The sequence below is a fragment of the Oncorhynchus kisutch genome, linkage group LG20, assembly GCF_002021735.2.
Source record: "Oncorhynchus kisutch isolate 150728-3 linkage group LG20, Okis_V2, whole genome shotgun sequence".
Classification (NCBI taxonomy): domain Eukaryota; kingdom Metazoa; phylum Chordata; class Actinopteri; order Salmoniformes; family Salmonidae; genus Oncorhynchus; species Oncorhynchus kisutch.
This window is the reverse complement of record NC_034193.2, coordinates 13,301,538-13,322,028: the sequence shown is the minus strand read 5'-3', so window position 1 is coordinate 13,322,028 and position 20,491 is coordinate 13,301,538. Positions and strand designations below refer to the sequence as shown.

At 43.3% G+C, this 20,491-nt stretch overlaps 1 protein-coding gene across 2 annotated transcripts in view; it reads left to right on the top strand.

Annotated features, from left to right (window-relative positions):
* The first annotated feature begins 2,440 nt into the window (after positions 1–2,440).
* The window catches only part of LOC109865112 (metastasis-associated protein MTA3), a 31,941-nt gene continuing 13,890 nt past the window's right edge, over positions 2,441–20,491 (top strand). The window contains exons 1-9 of one of the 2 annotated variants that reach the window (XM_031799367.1): positions 2,441–2,770; positions 8,632–8,699; positions 9,797–9,890; positions 10,077–10,203; positions 14,175–14,238; positions 14,359–14,476; positions 14,596–14,698; positions 14,794–14,893; positions 15,003–15,191. In XM_031799367.1, coding sequence (XP_031655227.1) covers positions 2,743–2,770; positions 8,632–8,699; positions 9,797–9,890; positions 10,077–10,203; positions 14,175–14,238; positions 14,359–14,476; positions 14,596–14,698; positions 14,794–14,893; positions 15,003–15,191 — 891 coding nt within the window. In that variant the 5' untranslated portion in view covers positions 2,441–2,742. The remainder of the gene's footprint in view (positions 2,771–8,631; positions 8,700–9,796; positions 9,891–10,076; positions 10,204–14,174; positions 14,239–14,358; positions 14,477–14,595; positions 14,699–14,793; positions 14,894–15,002; positions 15,192–20,491) is intronic. The other variant, XM_031799368.1, reaches the window with a different exon arrangement.

Genomic DNA, 20,491 nt, shown 5'->3' with positions numbered 1-20,491 from the left:
ATTTTACGGTAATCTTTTTTATGTCGCCTAAAATGTTACTGTAATCTAATTTACATTTATATTACTGGAATTATCCATGCAGCGACATATGACCCAGTGTTTTTTGCACGTTTTTATTTTTGCATTGACATTTTTGTCATTTAGCAGGTGCTGTCAGTGCATTCAACCAAGGTTGATAAAAAACACATATCATATTGATAGCAAGTAAAACTTTTCTGTAACGTTACTGAAAATGTTGTTGTAGTTAGTGTATTGGTCTCCAAAATAATTGTAATTAAAACAAGATGTCTTATGATATATCTCTGACTATCTCTGACTATCTCTGGATAGTGCCAATACATTACTGAGATACTCACGGTAACTTGATGCCAGAGCAACGAAACACAGTACGATACAGGCAAAGTGGCTATTCACTCGTAAGAAAATTATTTCCACAGTATTATACTGTAATTACAAGGCATTAGAGCAAACAGGTTGGCTCTAGGCATTCACATATTACAGGATATTAAGGAACACTTGCACTCTTTAGAAGCATAAACAAAGACTTCCAAACTGGCCCTGATTGAAGGGCAAAACAGCTCAACTGGACATGGGTAAATATTCAACCATTAAAAGATTTAAGACCCACTACCACTCTGTTCCCTATTTCCATTTAATAGCTAGGGAACTACCAACACTTATCACATAAATTGGTACAGGAATCTCACAAATGGGTGCAATAGGGGTAGCAGGGTAGCCTAGTGGTTAGAGCATTGGACTAATAACCGGAAGGTTACAAGTTCAAACCCCTGAGCTGAACAGGCAGTTAACCCACTGTTCCTAGGCTGTAATTGAAAATAAGAATTTGTTCTTAACTGACTTGCCTAGTTAAATAAAGGTTAAAATATATATAGTCATGTGCAAGGCAAGCCTCAAAATATGTTGATGACTAAGAAACAACAAAACCATGCACTAATTAGTGTTCAAAAGGTTTTTGGCACTCCAGAAATGCATTATGATATTGTATATGGAATTTCAGTACATGTCTGGCAGCATTTGTCCAGTAAGTTAATGTAGAGTTTCAGGACAAGGTTTGTAGAATTCCTAAAATACAGTATGTTACTGCATTCCGTGGGGGTGCAGCAGTCTCATTCACAGCTGCAACTTTACAAGACACACCTTAAAATATGTTAAAGAGACAGAAACTCTTTCCCTGCACACATTTTCCAACAATGCACCACCATAATTAATACTGTAAAACACATTTGCGTTTTTTTTACAGTGCATTCGACAGTGATTTACTGTTGAAATTACAAAAGGTCTTACAGTGTGCTATAAAACAAATACATGCATTCTATGGTAATCTACTATATTCAGGTTATACAGTATCATACTGTTGTGTAGCCTAGTGCAGTAAAGCAACATATAAGAAATCTATAGAATAACCTGGAACTGCAGAATAGGCTATAAGGTGGCGCAGCATGCGGTAACAAAGCTCAAATTACTTAGTGATGTGTGTGTGTGTGTGTGTGCGTGTGTGTGCGTGCGTGTGCTTGTATGTGTGCTTGTGTGTGTGTTTGTGTGTGTGTGTGTCACGTCACAGTAGGCCTAGGCTAGTTCTCTCAAATGATGTATATAAACCCTGGATTACTGATTCTATGTTTTGGCCATCAAGAGGCTTTGAAACCACAGGTCGGCCATAATGGCACTCCCCAGTAGGGGCAGTCCTCCATAGGAATAATGGAATTCTACAGTATTTCAACTAAATCTTTCAGGGACAAAATTACATGTATTTAAGTTTTTTTTTTTGTAGTGGGGCCAGTAACATTAGCAATCACAAAAAAGTATACTCTAAGGAAAATATGTATTTTTGTGTTTTTATTTAAAGCTCACCTAAATAATTTAAGAGTATGCATTAATGCCACAATATCTAACTTTTTGGGGAGCCGACCAAATTCACATAGAGATGTGAGTTATAGATCTTTCATTCTGATTAAAAGCAAGTCTAAGAATCAATAGATCTGTTCTCTGTGCTATTTCTATGCTTCCCGTTCTTATGTTAAGTTTTTGCATCTTCTACTTTCGGTTTTGTACACGAGCTTCAAACAGCTGAAAAAAACAATATTTTTGGTTTTGGGAAATACATTAGAAGGCGGTTTAGATGGTACAATAATTCCCTACACACTGCTTGTTTTGTCACATAAACTGAAATTAGGCAAACTATTTGAATTTTAGCATCCAGGAAATGGCGGAGATATTTCTGCATATTGCACCTTTAAGGTGTCCGTAATAGAATACGTATGGCAAAAACGAATGTAGACATTAATTAATACAATTCTATAGCTTCTAATATATTTTACAACAGTGAGGAGTGCCAAGATGGAGACACGATGGCTTCAGCACAGCACCCCTTATGTGTCACCTAGTGTATATATAAACTGCTGGTTCCCTCCCCCTCTCTCCTCCGGGACAGTCACTAGAAGCCTATGGTTTCGCGTTGATCGGAGTCTTTTGGTTGTGTGTGTGTGTGTGTGTCTCTCTCTGTGTGTGCGCCCAGTACTACTGTATTGTACTGTGAGAAGGTAGACAGATAGGGGGCACCGCACCAAAATCTCCCGCTCAACCCCCCCACAAACTCACTTTCTAACTTCAACGTTTTTTTTTTTTAACCGACCACAGGACTTTAACAACTGATCGCTTTATTTATTGATAACATTTTCGGTTAGTTTATGGTTTGTGTTTTTACACACCGGGAGGGCAGAAATGGCCGCCAACATGTACCGGGTCGGAGGTATGTCACATAGGGTTTTTGATGAAGTCGAAACATGCTAATTTTCTCTCAATGTCGGCGAATGTGTTATTTTCTCAGATATAGATATAGTGTAAATTATTATAATTGGCAGGCAAACGTGTGCAGTCATTTACAGGAGAAATGCATGGATTTCCAAATATTTGGGAATCTAATGGGTCAGGCCTCGCGACTATCGTGGCCATACCAGTCAGTCAGCTAGCCATTAGCTAGCATGTTACACCATAAACATGACTATTTTCTACTTTAGCTTAATGTACTCTTATTTTCACGTAATATCCCATTTAATATACACATGCACAGACATGCATTGCATGATTTGTTAAGTGCACGTTGGATTGTCTTTATGATTATTGTTAGGAAGAGGTGCCTTTGTATTTGGCTCCTTTTTGGCACGCACCCATGTAATACGGCTCCTTATTGTGCTAGCTAACAGCTAGCTAACGAGTCAACTGACTAGAAGTGCATGCTCTGTTGCCAATTCAATGGATTATCTTAACCGCTATAGCCAGCTAATAATGCTTTGTTTGATATTGTGAGGGGAATGGCCCATGCATCTGTTTCTTGTAGTTTTGCTGATACTCAGCTCCAGGTAGCTAGCTATGCAGTTTCCCAGGTTATCCACCTAGCTAGCTGTTTTTTCTCTTCTAGCTAACTAGCTGTTGATGCCATTCGATTCCGACATTGTCTCATGGCGTCACGTGAACTAGTCTTTCACGTTTGCGAGACGAGCCAGTGGGGAAACACTATTGTCACGCCACTTCGATACAGAAGTTACTTTTTTTGTACCCGGTTAGGAGACTGAGGTTAAGGTTAGCGAATATGCTCTCCTAATTTCCTACGACAATCACTTTTTATCGACGTGACATGAACATATCGTTTCCCATTAGCTACTGTTTATGATAATGATCCCAGAGCATCTGCCCTGGGCAACAAATGCAGCGGTAAAGGATAGTATCTTGCATGTATAATAACGTAAAACACTGCTGGGTGAAAGGATGATCTGGAAACAATGTACCGATGCTTTTTTTTCTTATCGGCTACAGAGTATCGGAATGTACGTCACGTGGATGTCTGATCAATTGGCATCTTTTTCAGAGTTATTTAGGGCTGTGTTTTTTCCACCGGATGTCACTGTATCCAGTTTTTTAAATTTATTTTTACCTTTTATTTAACTTGGCAAGTTAGTTAAGAACAAATTCTTATTTTCAATGACGGCCTAGGAACAGTGGGTTAACTGCCTGTTCAGGGGCAGAACGACAGATTTGTACCTTGTCACCTCGGGGGTTTGAACTTGCAACCTTCCGGTTACTAGTCCAACGCACTAGGCTACCCTGCCGTTTAAAGTTGTCATGTCACGTACACAAGTGCAGTGAAATTGCTCCTTTTTTTTTGCAAGCGACAAACTCAACAATGCAGTAATCAATATCAACGTAGCACTAAATAAGGTATAACAAAAACATTTGAGATTTTGTGTTAATGGCCTACACACAATACTGCATAATGTCAAAGCATCATTATGTTTTTAGATTTCTTTAAACTAATGAATTAAAAGTGAAAAGCTGAAATGTCTGGAGTCATTAAGTATTCAACCCCTTTGTTATGGAAAGTCTAAATAAGTTTAGGAGTAAACATTTGCTGAACAAGTCACATAATTAATTTAATGGACACTTGTGTGCAGTAATAGGTTTGAACATGATTTTTGAATGACTATATCATCTCTGTACCCCACACATACATACAGATAATTGTAAGGTCCCTCAGTCGAGTAATGCATTTCAACCACAAAGACCAGGGAGGTTTTCCAATGTCTCACAAAGATGGACAACTATTGTTAGAAAGAAGAAAAAGACATTGAATATCCCTTTGAGCAATACACCCATTTACTACGAAGATACCGGCATCCTTCCTAACTCAGTTGCTGGAGAGGAAGGAAACTGCTCAGTGATTTCACCATGAGGTCAATGGTGACTTTAAACCAGTTACAGAGTTTAATATTAGAGCGGAGATCCTGCTAGCGGGATCAAATTCGACAACATCCGGTGAAATCGGAGTGCGCCAAATTCAAAATACAAAATCGTAATATTAAACATTCATGAAAATACAAGTGTCATACATGATTCTTTAGCGTAGAATCTTGGTAATCAAACTGCGTTGTCAGATTTAAAAAAGGCTTCACGGCGAAAGCATAGCATTCGATTGTCTGAGGACAGCCCCTCACACTGGCATATTTTCCAAACCAGCACAGGCGTCATGAAATAACAAATAGCGATCAAATAAATCACTTACTTTTGAAGATCTTCCTCTGTTTGCAATCCCAAGGGTCCCAGCTACACAATGAATGGTGGTTTTGTTCGATAAAGTCCTTCTTTATATCCACAAAATGCCGTTTAGTTGGCGTCATTGAATTCAATAATCCAGTCCTTCAACATGCGTACAAAGGGTTCCAAAAGGTTACCAGCAAAGTTCAAAGTTCATCCAAACGAGTCAAACAATGTTTTTTATTAATCTGCAGGTTGTCTAATATCTAAATAAATGATCATATTTCAGACGGAGATTGCTATGTTCAATAGCAAAGGAAAAGAGCGAAGAACGCGCCCACGTTCACTTGCGCAAAAAGACAACTTTTGCCCTGGCGCTCAAATTGGAAAGACTACAAATACATTTTAATTAAAAAAAACAAGCCTAAAACCTTGTATAAAGACTGTTGACATCTACTGGAAGCCATAGGAACTGCAATCTGAGAGGTGGAAATTAGATCTTTCAATAGCATTGCAGTGGAAGTCATTCAGAGCTAATTAAATAAATAACATCTGGATCGATTTTCCTCGAGTTTTCGCCTGCCATATCAGTTTTGTTATACTCACAGACATTATTTTAACTGTTTTAGAAACTTCAGAGTGTTTTCTATCCTTTCTACCAATTATATGCATATCATAGCTTCTGGGCCTGAGTAACAGGCAGTTTACTTTGGGCATGTCAGACAGGTGGAAATTCAGGAAACTAGCCTTATTCGCAGAGAGGTTAATGGCTGTGATAGGAGAAAACTGAAGATGGATCAACAACATTGTATTTACTCCACAATTTTAACCTAATTGACAAAATAAAAATATTCAAAAACATGCATCCTTTTGAAACAAGGAACTAAAGTAATACTGCAAAAATGTAGCAAAACAATTTACTTTTTGTCCAGAATACAAAGTTATATGTTTTGGGAAAATTCAATACGCACAATACTGAGTACCACTCTCCGTATTTTCAAGCATATGGTTGGCTGCATCATGTAATGGTATGCTTGTAATCTGTAAGGACTGGGGAGTTTTTCAGGATAAAAAATGAATCAGGCAAAGCACAGGCAAAATCCTAGAATAAAACCTTGTTCAGTCTGCGTTCCACCAGACACTGGGAGATGATTCCACCTTTCAGCAGGACAATAACCTAAAACACAAGGCCAAATATACACTGGTGTTGCTTACCAAGATGACATTGAATGTTCCTGAGTGGCCTAGGTACAGTTTTGACTTAAACTGTCGTGAAAACCTATGGCAAGACTTGAAAATAGTTGTCGAACAATGATCACCAACCAACTTGACAGAGCTTGAAGAATTGTGCAAATATTGTACAATCCAGGTGTGCAAAACTCTTAGACGTACCCAGAAAGACTCACAACTGTAATCGCTGCCAAAGGTGATTTTAGCATGTATTAAGTCACCGCTGTGAGCACTTATGTACATTTGGTATTTCATTTTCAATTCAGTAAGCAAAAAACTATTCTGAACATTTTTTCACTTTGTCATTATGGGATATTGTGTGCAGATGGTAACACAAAATGTGGAATAAATCAAGGGGTATGAATACTTTCTGAAGGCACTGTATGTATAGGGGAAAGGGGAGTAGGTATATATATATATATATATATATATATATATATATATAATAAACAGAGTAACAGCAGCGTAAATTGTGATTGTATGTGCGTGTGTATAGAGTCAGTATAAATGTGTGCATATTACGTGGTTGTTGGAAGTGTCAGTGTGTGTGTAGACTCCTGTAAGTGCAACTCAGCCTGTGTAGCCATTCTGTTAGCTATTTAGAAGTCTTGTGGCTTGGGGATAGAAGCTGTTCAGGAGCCTGTTGGTGCCAGACTTGATGCACTGGTACTGCTGTTATAGAGGTCCTGGATGACAGGGAGCGATGCTGTTGCCAAACCAAGCAGTGATGCAGCTGTAACACATTTTGAGGATTTGAGGGTCCATGCCAAACCCTTTCAACTTCCTGAGTCAGAAAAGGCACTTTTGTGCCTTCTTCACGACTGTGTGAGTGGACCATTTTGAGTCCTTGGTGATTTGGACACCAAGGAACTTAAGGCTCTCGGTCCACTCCACTGCAGCCCCGTCGATGTGGATGGGGGCGTGCTCACCCCCTCCACCCCTTGTTGTATCTTGTCCACGATCAGCTCCTTGGTCTTACTGACGTTGAGGGAGAGTTTGTTGTCACTGACCTACACCCTTTAGACTGTCATTGTCGCCGGTGATCAGGCCTACCACCGTTGTGTCGTCAGCAAACTTGATGGTGATGGAGTCGTGCGTTGCCATGCAGTCGTAGGTGAACAGGGAGTACAGGAGGGGACTAAGCACACACCCCTGTGGGCCCCTGTGTTGAGGGTCAGCGTGGCAGAGGGGATTTTGCCTACCCTCACCACCTGGGTCAGGAAGTCCAGGATCCAGTTGCAGAGGGGGAGGTGTTCCGTTCCAGGGTCCCGAGCATGGTGACGATCTTGGAGGGGACAATGGTGTTGACCGCTGAGCTGTAGTCAATGAACAGCGTTCTCACATAAGTATTCCTCTTATCTAGTGGGTGAGGGCACTGTGGAGTTCAATTGAGTTTGCATCGTCTATGGATCTGTTGAAGCTGTATGCAAATTGGAGTGGGTCTAGGGTGTCTGGGATGATGGAGTTGATGTTTGCCATAACCAGCCTCTCAAAGCACTTCATGATTACAGATGTGAGAGCTACAGGGTGATAGTCATTGTGGCATGAATCCTTAGAGTTCTTAGGAACAGGAGTGATGATAGTCATTTTAAGACGCGGGGATTACAGACTGGGACAAGGAGAGGTTGAAAATGACTCAATCAGCTATGATATATAATATTATAGCTATGATATTATAACTACTCTGTTAATGTGTAATCTGGCTATTGGACCATTTATGCCTGGAACTTGCCCTGTGTGTGTCCAGTAACGTAGCAAACCTATTTGATTTAACCTATCCCCACATAGCCTGGTTCCTCTCTAGGTTTCTTCCTAGGTATTGGCCTTTCTAGGGAGTTTTTCCTAGCCACCGTGCTTCTACACCTGCATTGCTTGCTGTTTGGGGTTTTAGGCTGGGTTTCTGTACAGCACTTTGAGATCTCAGCTGATGTACGAAGGGCTATATAAATAAATTTGATTTGATTTGATTTGATGACGGTTGATATGCTTCTATAGGTAAAGGTTATCAGGTAGGTGTGCCACTCAGACCTGATTGACTTGTTCAACTGTGAACAGAACCAACAACTTTCAGAAAGAGTTTGTGTTTGACTGTATGTCCCCTGTCTCCCTTTATTTGACTACTGCAGCCTCTGCCAAGGGTTTTGGATCTTTTATGGCACAGCCATGATGCAGTGGCCTGGCCCGCTAACTGCAGGGTCACTGGTTCAAGCCCCATTGGGTTGTTCTCCCCTGTTGTTGAATTAGGTGTTAGAACAGGGCTGGAATAAAAGCCTGCACACCCAGAAGCTGGAGTGGTTATACAGTAATGTGGCAGGCAGTGTGTCAATGTGATGCTATTGTATTCTCTTCCAGACTATGTATTCATTGAGAATTCCTCCAGCAACCCTTACCTGATCCGCCGGATAGAAGAACTAAACAAGGTACTGCCCGCCCTGGGGTGTGTGTGTGTGTTTGTGTGTAGGTAATTAAAGTACTCTGGCTGATGTGCCTGACGGAGAAATAGCTGCCTGTCTGTCCTGTGACTTTTCCTGTCCTGCGCTAGTGTGTGTGAGTGTGAGATTGTGTGTGTAATATGATGCTTAGCGACAGATGTTACCTGCCTTCAACTGTCATTTCCATGGCAACCAGAAGGTGAGAATGGGCACACCTCCTCCAACCCCCTCTCTCTCCCTCAGTACCACCCTCTGTCCTCTTCATCCGTACCTCCTTCCCCCTTCATCCGTACCTCCTTCCCTCTTAATCCGTACCTCCTTCCCTCTTAATCCGTACCTCCTTCCCTCTGTCATCCGTACCTCCTTCCCTCTGTCATCCGTACCTCCTTCCGTCTTCATCCGTACCTCCTTCCCTCTGTCATCCGTACCTCCTTCCCTCTTCATCCGTACCTCCTTCCCTCTTCATCCGTACCTCCTTCCCTCTGTCATCCGTACCTCCTTCCCTCTGTCATCCGTACCTCCTTTTTTCCTCTGTCATCCGTACCTCCTTCCCTCTGTCATCCGTACTTCCTTCCCTCTGTCATCCGTACCTCCTTCCGTCTTCATCTGTACCGCCTTTGCTTTCTCCTCTTCATCCGTACCTCCTTCCCTCTGTCATCCGTACCTCCTTCCCTCTGTCATCCGTACCTCCTTCCGTCTTCATCTGTACCGCCTTTGCTTTCTCCTCTTCATCCGTACCTCCTTCGCTCTTTCCTCTCTTCCTCCATGCCCATCCGTCAACGTGTTTTATCTCAGAGGAGACAAAACATCTGTTTGCCCAGTTACATCCACAATCTATCAATGTATCTATCAGTCAGTGTCATGGCTATTAGGTCAGGGAGAAAAGTCTCATGGGAAATTAAAATGTTGGTCTTCTTGTTAGTTAGTCATTGTATTTCCCTGCCTCTCTCTCTCTAAATGCAATTCACGACGCTGTTTTTAAAGTGTTGGAACTCTCTTTCCCCCTCCCATAAACAGCCAGTCATAAATTTGAGTAGTATTTATGTGATGAATGAGTGTTTAACCTCTCTCCTCTCTCTCTTCAGACGGCCAGTGGCAATGTGGAGGCCAAGGTGGTGTGTTTCTACAGAAGGAGAGACATCTCACACAGCCTCATACAGTTGGCTGACAAACACGCACGTAGGTGGCCCTGTGTGGGTGTGTGTGTGCGTGCGTCAGTCTGTCTGTCCATATGTGTGCTTGTGTGTATCAGTGTAACAGTAGGGGGTAGCTGAATGTCTGTAGAGTTTCCTGATCCATATAACAGAGGTGAAGGCTCAGACAGTCATGTTTTGTGTGTGTGTATATGTGTGTGTGAACATACAGAGGACCTAGAGGAGGAGAAAGAGAGTCCGTCGGAGGCGGACCTGACAGACAAACAGGAGCACCAGTTACGCCACAGAGAACTGTTCCTCTCGCGCCAATATGAGAGTCTACCAGCCACACACATCAGGTACTCTCACTCATTTACACACACACACACGCACGCTAGGGACATGACGGTCATGGAATTTTGGATGACTGCAATTGGTCAGCCAAATGACCGCAGGCATCTTAATATCCGTTCGAATAGCAAACAAACTAAATATATATATAGTTGAAGTCGGAAGATTACATACACTTTGGTCGGATTCATTAAAACTCGTTTTTCAACCACACCACAAATTTCTTGTTGTTAACAAACTATTGTTTTGGAAAGTCGGTTAGGACATCTACTTTGTGCATGACATAAGTAATTTTTCCAACAATTGTTTACAGACAGATTATTTCACTTATAATTCACTGTATCACAATTCCAGTGGGTCAGCAGTTTACATACACTAAGATGACTGTGCCAAAAACAGCTTGGAAAATTCCAGAAAATGATGTCATGGCTTTAGAAGCTTCTAATAGGCTAATTGACATCATTTGAGTCAATTGGAGGTGTACTTGTGGATGTATTTCAAGGCCTACCTTCAATCTCAGTGCCTCTTTGCTTGACATCATGGGAAAATCTAAAGAAATCAGCCAAGACCTCAGAAAAACAATTGTAGACCTCCACAAGTCTGGTTCATCCTTGGGAGCAATTTCCAAACGCCTTAAAGCGTATGAAAAAGAAAACCACACACTGCTCTTGATAGTATCACTGATCTTTAATAAGCTTTACGTATCGGCCTTCGTCAGAGCTTATGCCCTCAAAAGCTCTGACGAAGGCCGCGAGGCCGATATGTAACCTTATTAAAGATCAGTGATACTATCTAGAGCAGTGTGTGGTTTTCTTTTTCATTCATCTTGTTCAACTATTGACATGCACCTGCAATAAGTTTGCTCAGATATGCGAGTGCCTTTTGAATTTCAAACATCTGAAGGTACCGCATTCATCTGCACAAACAATAGTACGCAAGTATAAACACCATGAGACTATGCAGCCGCTCAGGAAGGAGATGCGCTCGGTCTCCTAGAGATGAATGTACTTTGGTGCGAAAAGTGAAAATCAATCCCAGAACAACAGCAAAGGACCTTGTGAAGATGCTGGAGGAAACAAGTACAAAAGTATCTATATCCACAGTAAAACGAGTCCTATATTGACATAACCTGAAAGGTCGCTCAGGAAGGAAGAAGCCTCTGCTCCAAAACCACCATAAAAAAGACAGACTATGGTTTGCAACTGCACATGGGGACAAAAAATGTACTTTTTGGAGAAATGTCCTCTGGCCCGATGAAACAAAAATAGAACTGTTTGACCATAATGACCATCATTATGTTTGGAGGAAAAAGGGGGAGGTTTGCAAGCCGAAGAACACCATCCCAACCGTGAAGCACGGGGGTGGTAGCATCGTGTTGTGGGGGTGTTTGCTGCAGGAGGGATTGGTGCACTTCACAAAATAGATGGCTTCATGAGGAAGGAAAATTATGTGGATATATTGAAGCAACATCTCAAGACATCAGTCAGGAAGTTAAAAGCTTGGTCGCAAATGGGTCTTTCAAATGGGCAATGACCCCAAAGCATACTTCCAAAGTTTTGGCAAAATGGCTTCAGGACAACACAGTCAAGGTATTGGAGTGGCCATCACAAAGCCCTGACCTCAATCCTATAGACAATTTGTGGGCAGAACTGAAAATGTGTGTGAGCAAGAAGGCCTACAAACCTGACTCAGATACACCAGCTCTGTCAGGAGGAATAGGCCAAAATTCACCCAACTTATTGTGGGAATCTTGTGGAAGGCTACCCAAAACGTTTGACCCAAGTTAAACAATTTAAAGGCAATGCTACAAATACTAATTGAGTGCATGTAAACTTCTGACCCATTGGGAATGTGATGAAAGAAATAAAAGCTGAAATAAATCATTCTCTACTATTATTCAGACATTTCACATTGTTAAAATAAAGTGGTGATCCTACCTGACCTAAGACAGGGATTTCTTACTAGGATTAAATGTCAGAAAAACTGAGTTTAAATGTATTTGGCCAAGGTGTATGTAAACTTTCGACTTCAACTGTATATGGTGCAAATCTGAAATCACACACTATTCCCTATGTCGGGCTCAGTGTGTGTATATGTATATATGTATATTTAATGATTGAACCCGCAGTAGGCGGAAAACAGTGCCACGGCCGCCCCACCACCATTGTTTTTGTTGCTGAGCTGAGGAGACGTCAGCATGGTCCCCCCCCCAAAAAATGCTGTACATTTTGTGCTCTTCAGTCGCGCGTGTCAAGTGACTTCTTTGTTGTTGTAATATCGCAAACGAATGTGTCAGTTTCCCCATTTAAGGAATACAGGTTTAAAAGAAGCACATATCTCCTCTACTCTGCTCCTGACTACATGTACTAGAAATTGATCTCAGGGGCATCCTGTTTCCATTGATCATCCTTGAGCTGTTTCTACAACTTGATTGGAATCCACCTGTGGTAAATTCAATTGATTGGACATGATTTGGAAAGGCACACACCTATCTAATATAAGGTCCCACAGTTGACAGTGCATGTCAGAGCAAAAACCAAGCCAGGAAGTTGAAGGAATTGTATGTAGAGCTCCGAGACAGGATTGTTTTTAGGCACAGATCTGCTGAAGGGTAACAAAACATGTCTGCAGCTTTGAAGGTGCCCAAGAACACAGTGGCCTCCATCATCCTTAAATGGAAGAAGTTTGGAACCCCCAAGACTCTTCCTAGAGCTGGCCGCCCGGCCAAACTGAGCAATCGGGGGAGAAGGGCGGTGACCAAGAACCCGATGGTCACTCTGACAGAGCTCTAGAATTCCTCTGTGGAGATGGGAGAACCTTCCAGAAGGAGGACAACCTCTGCAGCGCTCCACCAATCAGGCCTTTATGGCAGAATCGCCAGACATAAGCCACTCCTCAGTAAAAGGCACATGACAGCCTGCTTGGAGTTTGCCAAAAGGCACCTAAAGACTCTCAGACCATGAGAAACAAGATTAGCTGGTCTGATGAAACCAAGATTGAACTCTTTGCCATGAATGTTAAGCGTCACGTCTGGAGGAAATCTGGGACCATCCCTACGGTGAAGCATGGTGGTAGCTGGATCATGCTGTGGGGATGTGTTTCAACGGCAGGGACTGGTAGACTAGTCAGGATCAAGGGAATGATGAACAGAACAAAGTACAGAGAGATCCATGATGAAAACCTTCTCCATAGCGTTCAGGACCGTAGAGTGGGATGCAGGTTCACCTTCCAACAGAACAATAACCCTATGCACACAGTCAAGACAACGCAGGAATGGCTTCGGGACAGGTCTGAATGTCCTTGAGTGGCCCAGCCAGAGCCCGGACTTGACCCCGATCGACCATCTCTGGAGAGACATGAAAATAACATCACTCCCCATCCAACCTGACAGCTTGAGAGGATCTGCAGAGAAGAATGGGAGAAACTTACCAAATGCAGGTGTGCCAAGCTTGTAGTGTCATAACCAAGAAGACTCGAGGCTGTAATCGCTGCCAAAAATGCTTCAACAAAGTACTGAGTCAACAGTCTGAATACTTATGTGATATTTCTGTTTTAATTGGATTTTCATTAAATATAAATTGACAAAAATTGATAACCAGTTTTTTCTTTGTCATTATGGGGTATTGTGTGTAGATTGATTATGAAGAAAAACAATTTTATAAATTTTAGAATAATGCTGTAACGTAACAAAATGTGGAAAATGTCAAGGGGTCTGAATACTTTCTGAATGCACTGTATCAGTGGAGGCTGCTGAGGGGAGGACGGCTCATAATAATGGAACTGATCATTTTATTTTCATGACTGTCTTCATCCATAACCGTCCGTGACACGGTTATACAGTCATTGTGCCCCCCCCCCCCCCCACACACACACAATCCCCCCTGCTGTAACAGGCAGTACCCCAGGATGCACACTCACCCAGCCATTAAACCGTGTACCACAGAGAACAGTGCTCACCCCCCCCGTCTCTCTCTTTTAGGGGGAAGTGTAGTGTGGCATTGTTGAATGAGACGGAAGCTGTTCTCTCCTACCTGGACAAAGAGGTAAGAGGGGTTGTGTGTAGGTGTTGGTAGGTCCACACCTGCCAATAAAATGCCTCCCATACCATTCTCATGTCAGTTTTGTGTGTGTGTGTATTGTAAAAACATGTGTGTTTTCCATAGGATATGTTCTTCTACTCGCTGGTCTATGACCCTACCCAGAAGACACTGTTGGCTGATAAAGGAGAGATCAGAGTGGGACCACGCTTTCAGGCTGACGTACCTGACATGCTACAGGAGGGTAGGCGAACACACACACACACACACACACACACACACACACACACACACACACACACACACGCACACACACACACAACCCCCCCCCCACCCCCTCTGACTGACTGTATCTCTTCGTAGGTGACTCAGATGAACGTGACCAATCAAAGCTAGAAGAGAAGCTATGGGATCCTGACTGTCCTCTCTCCAGCAAACAGATAGACCAGTTCCTGGTGGTGGCACGGTACGACCTTTAACCTCTAATCCCTGACCTCTCGGTTCGTGTTCCGTACCGAAGACCCTTGATCTCTAGCCCTGACATTAAAACTGTGCTTGTAGGGCGGTGGGGACGTTTGCCAGGGCGCTGGACTGTAGCAGTTCGGTCAGACAGCCCAGTCTACATGCGAGTGCAGCCGCCGCCTCACGAGACATCACACTGGTGATAGACACACACACACACACTTTTGTATTGTCCCGAGTCTGACTGTTCGTCTAAGGATGTAACCTCCTCTAACTTTCTATCTGCCTGCGTGTGTCCCCGTGTGTAGTTCCACGCGATGGACACGCTGCATCGTCATGGTTACGACCTGTCCAGTGCGTTGAGTGTGTTGGTGCCGTCCGGTGGGCCTGTGCTGTGTCGGGACGAGATGGAGGAGTGGAGCGCCTCGGAGGCAGCCATGTTTGAAGAGGCTCTGGAGAAATACGGAAAGGACTTCAACGACATAAGACAAGACTTCGTAAGTCACAGTCTCAGTGTGTGTGTGTACATTGTTTTTAATGTCACGCGCACATGTACAGTGAAATGCCTTTGTTGCTTGCTTGTTCCCAACAATGCAGTAACCAATACCAGTAGGACTATAAAATACTAAAGTATGGTAGAACAACAACACACGAGAAAGTAAGAAGCTATATACAGGGTCAGTTCAGTACCATATTAACAATGTAGAGGGGTAAAGGTACTTTATACAGGGTCAGTTCCAATACCTTATTTACAGAGTGCACGGATACTGGAGTGATGGAGGTAGATATGTATAGGGGTAAGGTGACAGGGATACTGGAGTGATGGAGGTAGATATGTATAGGGGTAAGGGGACAGGGATACTGGAGTGATGGAGGTAGATATGTATAGGGGTAAGGTGACAGGGATACTGGAGTGATGGAGGTAGATATGTATAGGGGTAAGGGGACAGGGATACTGGAGTGATGGAGGTAGATATGTATAGGGGGAAGGGGACAGGGATACTGGAGTGATGGAGGTAGATATGTATAGGGGTAAGGTGACAGGGATACTGGAGTGATGGAGGTAGATATGTATAGGGGGAAGGGGACAGGGATACTGGAGTGATGGAGGTAGATATGTATAGGGGGAAGGTGACAGGGATACTGGAGTGATGGAGGTAGATATGTATAGGGGGAAGGGGACAGGGATACTGGAGTGATGGAGGTAGATATGTATAGGGGTAAGGTGACAGGGATACTGGAGTGATGGAGGTAGATATGTATAGGGGTAAGGGGACAGGGATACTGGAGTGATGGAGGTAGCTATGTATAGGGGGAAGGGGACAGGGATACTGGAGTGATGGAGGTAGATATGTATAGGGGTAAGGTGACAGGGATACTGGAGTGATGGAGGTAGATATGTATAGGGGTAAGGTGACAGGGATACTGGAGTGATGGAGGTAGATATGTATAGGAGACAGGGATACTGGAGTGATGGAGGTAGATATGTATAGGGGTAAGGTGACAGGGATACTGGAGTGATGGAGGTAGATATGTATAGGGATAAGGGGACAGGGATACTGGAGTGATGGAGGTAGATATGTATAGGGATAAGGGGACAGGGATACTGGAGTGTTGGAGGTAGATATGTATAGGGGTAAGGTGACAGGGATACTGGAGTGATGGAGGTAGATATGTATAGGGGTAAGGGGACAGGGATACTGGAGTGATGGAGGTAGATATGTATAGGGGTAAGGTGACAGGGATACTGGAGTGATGGAGGTAGATATGTATAGAGATAAGGTGACAGGGATACTGGAGTGATGGAGGTAGATATGTATAGAGATAAGGGGACAGGGACACTGGAGTGATGGAGGTAGATATGTATAGAGATAAGGGGACAGGGATACTGGAGTGATGGAGGTAGATATGTATAGGGATAAGGGGACAGGGATACTGGAGTGATGGAGGTAGATATGTATAGGGATAAGGGGACAGGGATACTGGAGTGATGGAGGTAGATATGTATAGGGATAAGGGGACAGGGATACTGGAGTGATGGAGAGAAAGAGAAATAAAATCAAGGGTCAACTCACATAGTCCATGTAGCCATTCTGTTAGCTATTTAGCAGTCTTAAAGCTTGGAAGCTGTTCAGGAGCCTGTTGGTGTCAGACTTGTTGCTCTGGTACTGCCGTGCGGAAACAGAGAGAATAGTCTATGGCTTGGGTGGCTGGAGTCTTTAACGATTTTCCAGGCTTTCCTTTCACATCGCCTGGTATAGAGTTCCTGGATGGCAGGGAGCTCGGCCCCAGTGGTGTACTGGGCTGTCTGCACCACCCTCTGCTGTAGAACCTTTTGAGGATTAGAGGGCCCATGCCAGATCTTTTCAACCTCCTGAGGGTCTTCACGACTGTTTGTGTGTATGTGTACCATTTGAAGTCCTTAGTGCAGGGTTTCCCAAACTCGATCCTCGGGACCCCAAGCGGTGTTTTGGTTTCTGACCTAGCGCTACACATATGATTCAAATCAACTATTCAAGAAAGGTTTGATCTTTTTAATCAACCGTGTCGTGTTAGGGCAAAACACTAAATGTGCTCCCCTTGGGGTCCCGAGGACCGAGTTTGGGAAACGCTGCCTTAGTGATTTGGACACAGAGGAACTTGAAGCTTATTGACCCGCTCCACTGCAGCCCCGTTGATGTGGACAGGGGGCGTGCTTGCTCCCCGTTTCCTGTAGTCGATGATCAGATATTATGTCTTGCTGACGTTGAGGGAAACGTTGATGTATTGGCACCACACTTTATTTTTTTAATCCTTATTTTACCAGGTAAATTGACTGAGAACACATTCTCATTTTACAGCAACAACCTGGGGTATAGTTAAAGGGGAGAGAAGGGGGGACAAATGAGCCAATTGGAAGCTGGGGATGATTAGGTGGCCATGATGGTATTAGAGCCAGATTGGGATTTTTTTGGGGGACACTGGGGTTAACACCCCCACTCTTAGGATATGTACACACTGCCAGGTCACTGACCTTCCTGTAGGCTGTCTCATCGTCGCCGGTGATCAGGCCTACCACCGTCGTGTCGTCAGCAAACTTGATGTTTATGTTTGAGTCGTGCATGGGCACGCAGTCGTGGGTGAACAGCGAGTACCGGAGGGGACTAAGCACACACCCCTGTGGGGCCCATGTGTTGAGGGTCAGTGTGGCAGGGGAGTTGGCTCACGGGGAGTTGGCTCAGGTCTCCAACCTGACTCAGCTAAACTCCCTGTGTGCCCCCCACCAAATTTTTGGGGGGGCTGAACTCTCGTTCCTGCTCCGCTGACGTGCCTCCTCATATCGCCGCCGCTCCTCCTTCGGTGCCGTTATCTCCTCCCTTGGACGGCGATACTCCCCAGCCTGCCTCCGGGGTCCCTTACCATCCAGGATCTCCTCCCATGTCCAGGAGTCCTCTTTACCACGCTGCTTGGTCTTTTGATCGTGGGAAGTTCTGTCACGGCTGTCAAATGAAGAGGACCAAAGCGCAGCGTGGTGAGGGTGGATATTCCTTTTATTTAGAATGACGCAGACAAAAACAATAAAAAATACAAAGCAACTGTGAAGCTTAAGGTCTATGTGCCACAAAGAAAGGAGGGAAAGGGGCTACCTAAGTATGGCTCCCAATCAGAGACAACGACAGACAGCTGTCCCTGATTGAGAACCATACCCGGCCAAAACATGGAAATACAAAATTCTAGAAAAACAAAACATAGAATGCCCACCCCACATCACACCCAGACCTAACCAAATAGAGAAATAAAATGGCTCTCTAAGGTCAGGGTGTGACAAACATAAACCTTTTACCTCATCATAAATCCTTCCAATAGAAATGTTAAAAACTATTTAGTTATGAATTTAACTTTAATTAAATGAGTTGACTCTTCATATGGGAGGATTTCACTGAACAACAAAAGAAAGGGAATATTGAATGATCCCCATGATCCATCGCATCTCCCAAAAATGTTTTCAACCACAATGTGGCTGATGAGATATGTTGGCACTGCCATATTGCATCTCCATTCCAAAGCCCTTGCTTGGAAGTGTACTTCACCAGACTGCCAAGTACTTGGTAATCCAAGATGGAGTAGCAGTGGGATGTTTCGATTGTCTTGTCCCGTCCCTTGTACAGTTGAAGTTGGAAGTTTACATACACCTTAGCCAAATACATTTAATCTGTTTTGCACAATTCCTGACATTTAATCCTAGTAAAAATTCCCGGTCTTAGGTCAGTTAGGATCACCACTTTATTTTAAGAATGTGAAATGTCAGAATAATAGTGGAGAGAACGATTCATTTCAGCTTTCATCACATTCCCAGTGGGTCAGAAGTTTACATGCACTCAATTTGTATTTGGTAGCATTGCCTTTAAATAGTTTGACTTGGGTCAAACGTTTCGGGTAGCCTTCCACAAGCTTCCCACAACAAGTTGTGTGAATTTTGGCCCATCCCTCCTGACAGAGCAGGTGTAACTGAGTCAGGTTTATAGGCCTCCTTGCTCGCACACGCCTTTTCAGTTCTGCCCACAAATTTTCTATAGGATTGAGGTCAGGGCTTTGTGATGGCCACTCTAATACCTTGACTGTGTTGTCCTGAAGCCATTTTGTCAAAACTTTGGAAGTATGCTTGGGGTCATTGTCCATTTGGAAGACCCATTTGTGACCAAGCTTTAACTCAAGACTGATGTCTTGAGATGTTGCTTCAATATATCCACATAATTTTCCTCCCTCATGAAGCCATCTATTTTGTGAAGTGCACCAGTCCCTCCTGCAGCAAAGCACCCCCACAACATGATGCTGCCACCCCGTGCTTCACGGTTGGGATGGTGTTCTTCGGCTTGCAAGCATCCCCCTTTGTCCTCCAAACACAACGATGGCCATTATGGTCAAACAGTTCTATTTTTGTTTCATCAGACCAGAGGACATTTCTCCAAAAAGTAAAATTTTTCAGGTTATGTGGATATAGATACTTTTGTACCTGTTTCCTCTAGCATCTTCACAAGGTCCTTTGCTGTTGTTCTGGGATTGATTTGCACTTTTTGCACCAAAGTGCATTCATCTCTAGGAGACAGAACACGTTTCCTTCCTGAGCTCCCAAGGATGAACGTTTGGAAATTGCTCCCAAGGATGAACCAGACTTGTGGAGGTCTACAATTTTGGTGCCTTGTGGAGGTCTTGGCTGATTTCTTTAGAAATTCCCATGATGTCAAGCAAAGAGGCACTGAGTTTGAAGGTAGGCCTTGAAATACATCCACAGGTACACCTCCAATTGACTCAAATGATGTCAATTAGCCTATCAGAAGCTTCTAAAGCCATGACATCATTTTCTGGAATTTTCCGAGCTGTTTAAAGGCACAGTCAACTTAGTGTATGTAAACTTCTGACCCACTGGAATTGTGATGTTTGATGTGATGAATTGTGAGTTATAAGTTAAATAATCTGTCTGTAAACAATTGTTGGAAAAATGACTTGTGTCATGCACAAAGTAGATGTCCTAACCGACTTTCCAAAACAATAGTTTGTTAACAACAATACATTTTTGGAGTGGTTGAAAAACAAGTTTTAATGCATCCAACCTAAGTGTATGTAATCTTCCGACTTCAACTGTATATACAATTTCTTTCTTTGTATATATTTTTTATTTAAAAAAATCCATCTGAACATACTCTCCTGCAACCTGCATTCACCCAATGCTATATGGATCTGCTATTTTTTTATACTTTAGAACCGTAACCCCGTTCAAGCTAGCCAGCGAGTAATCAGTTAGCCACTGCTAGTTAGC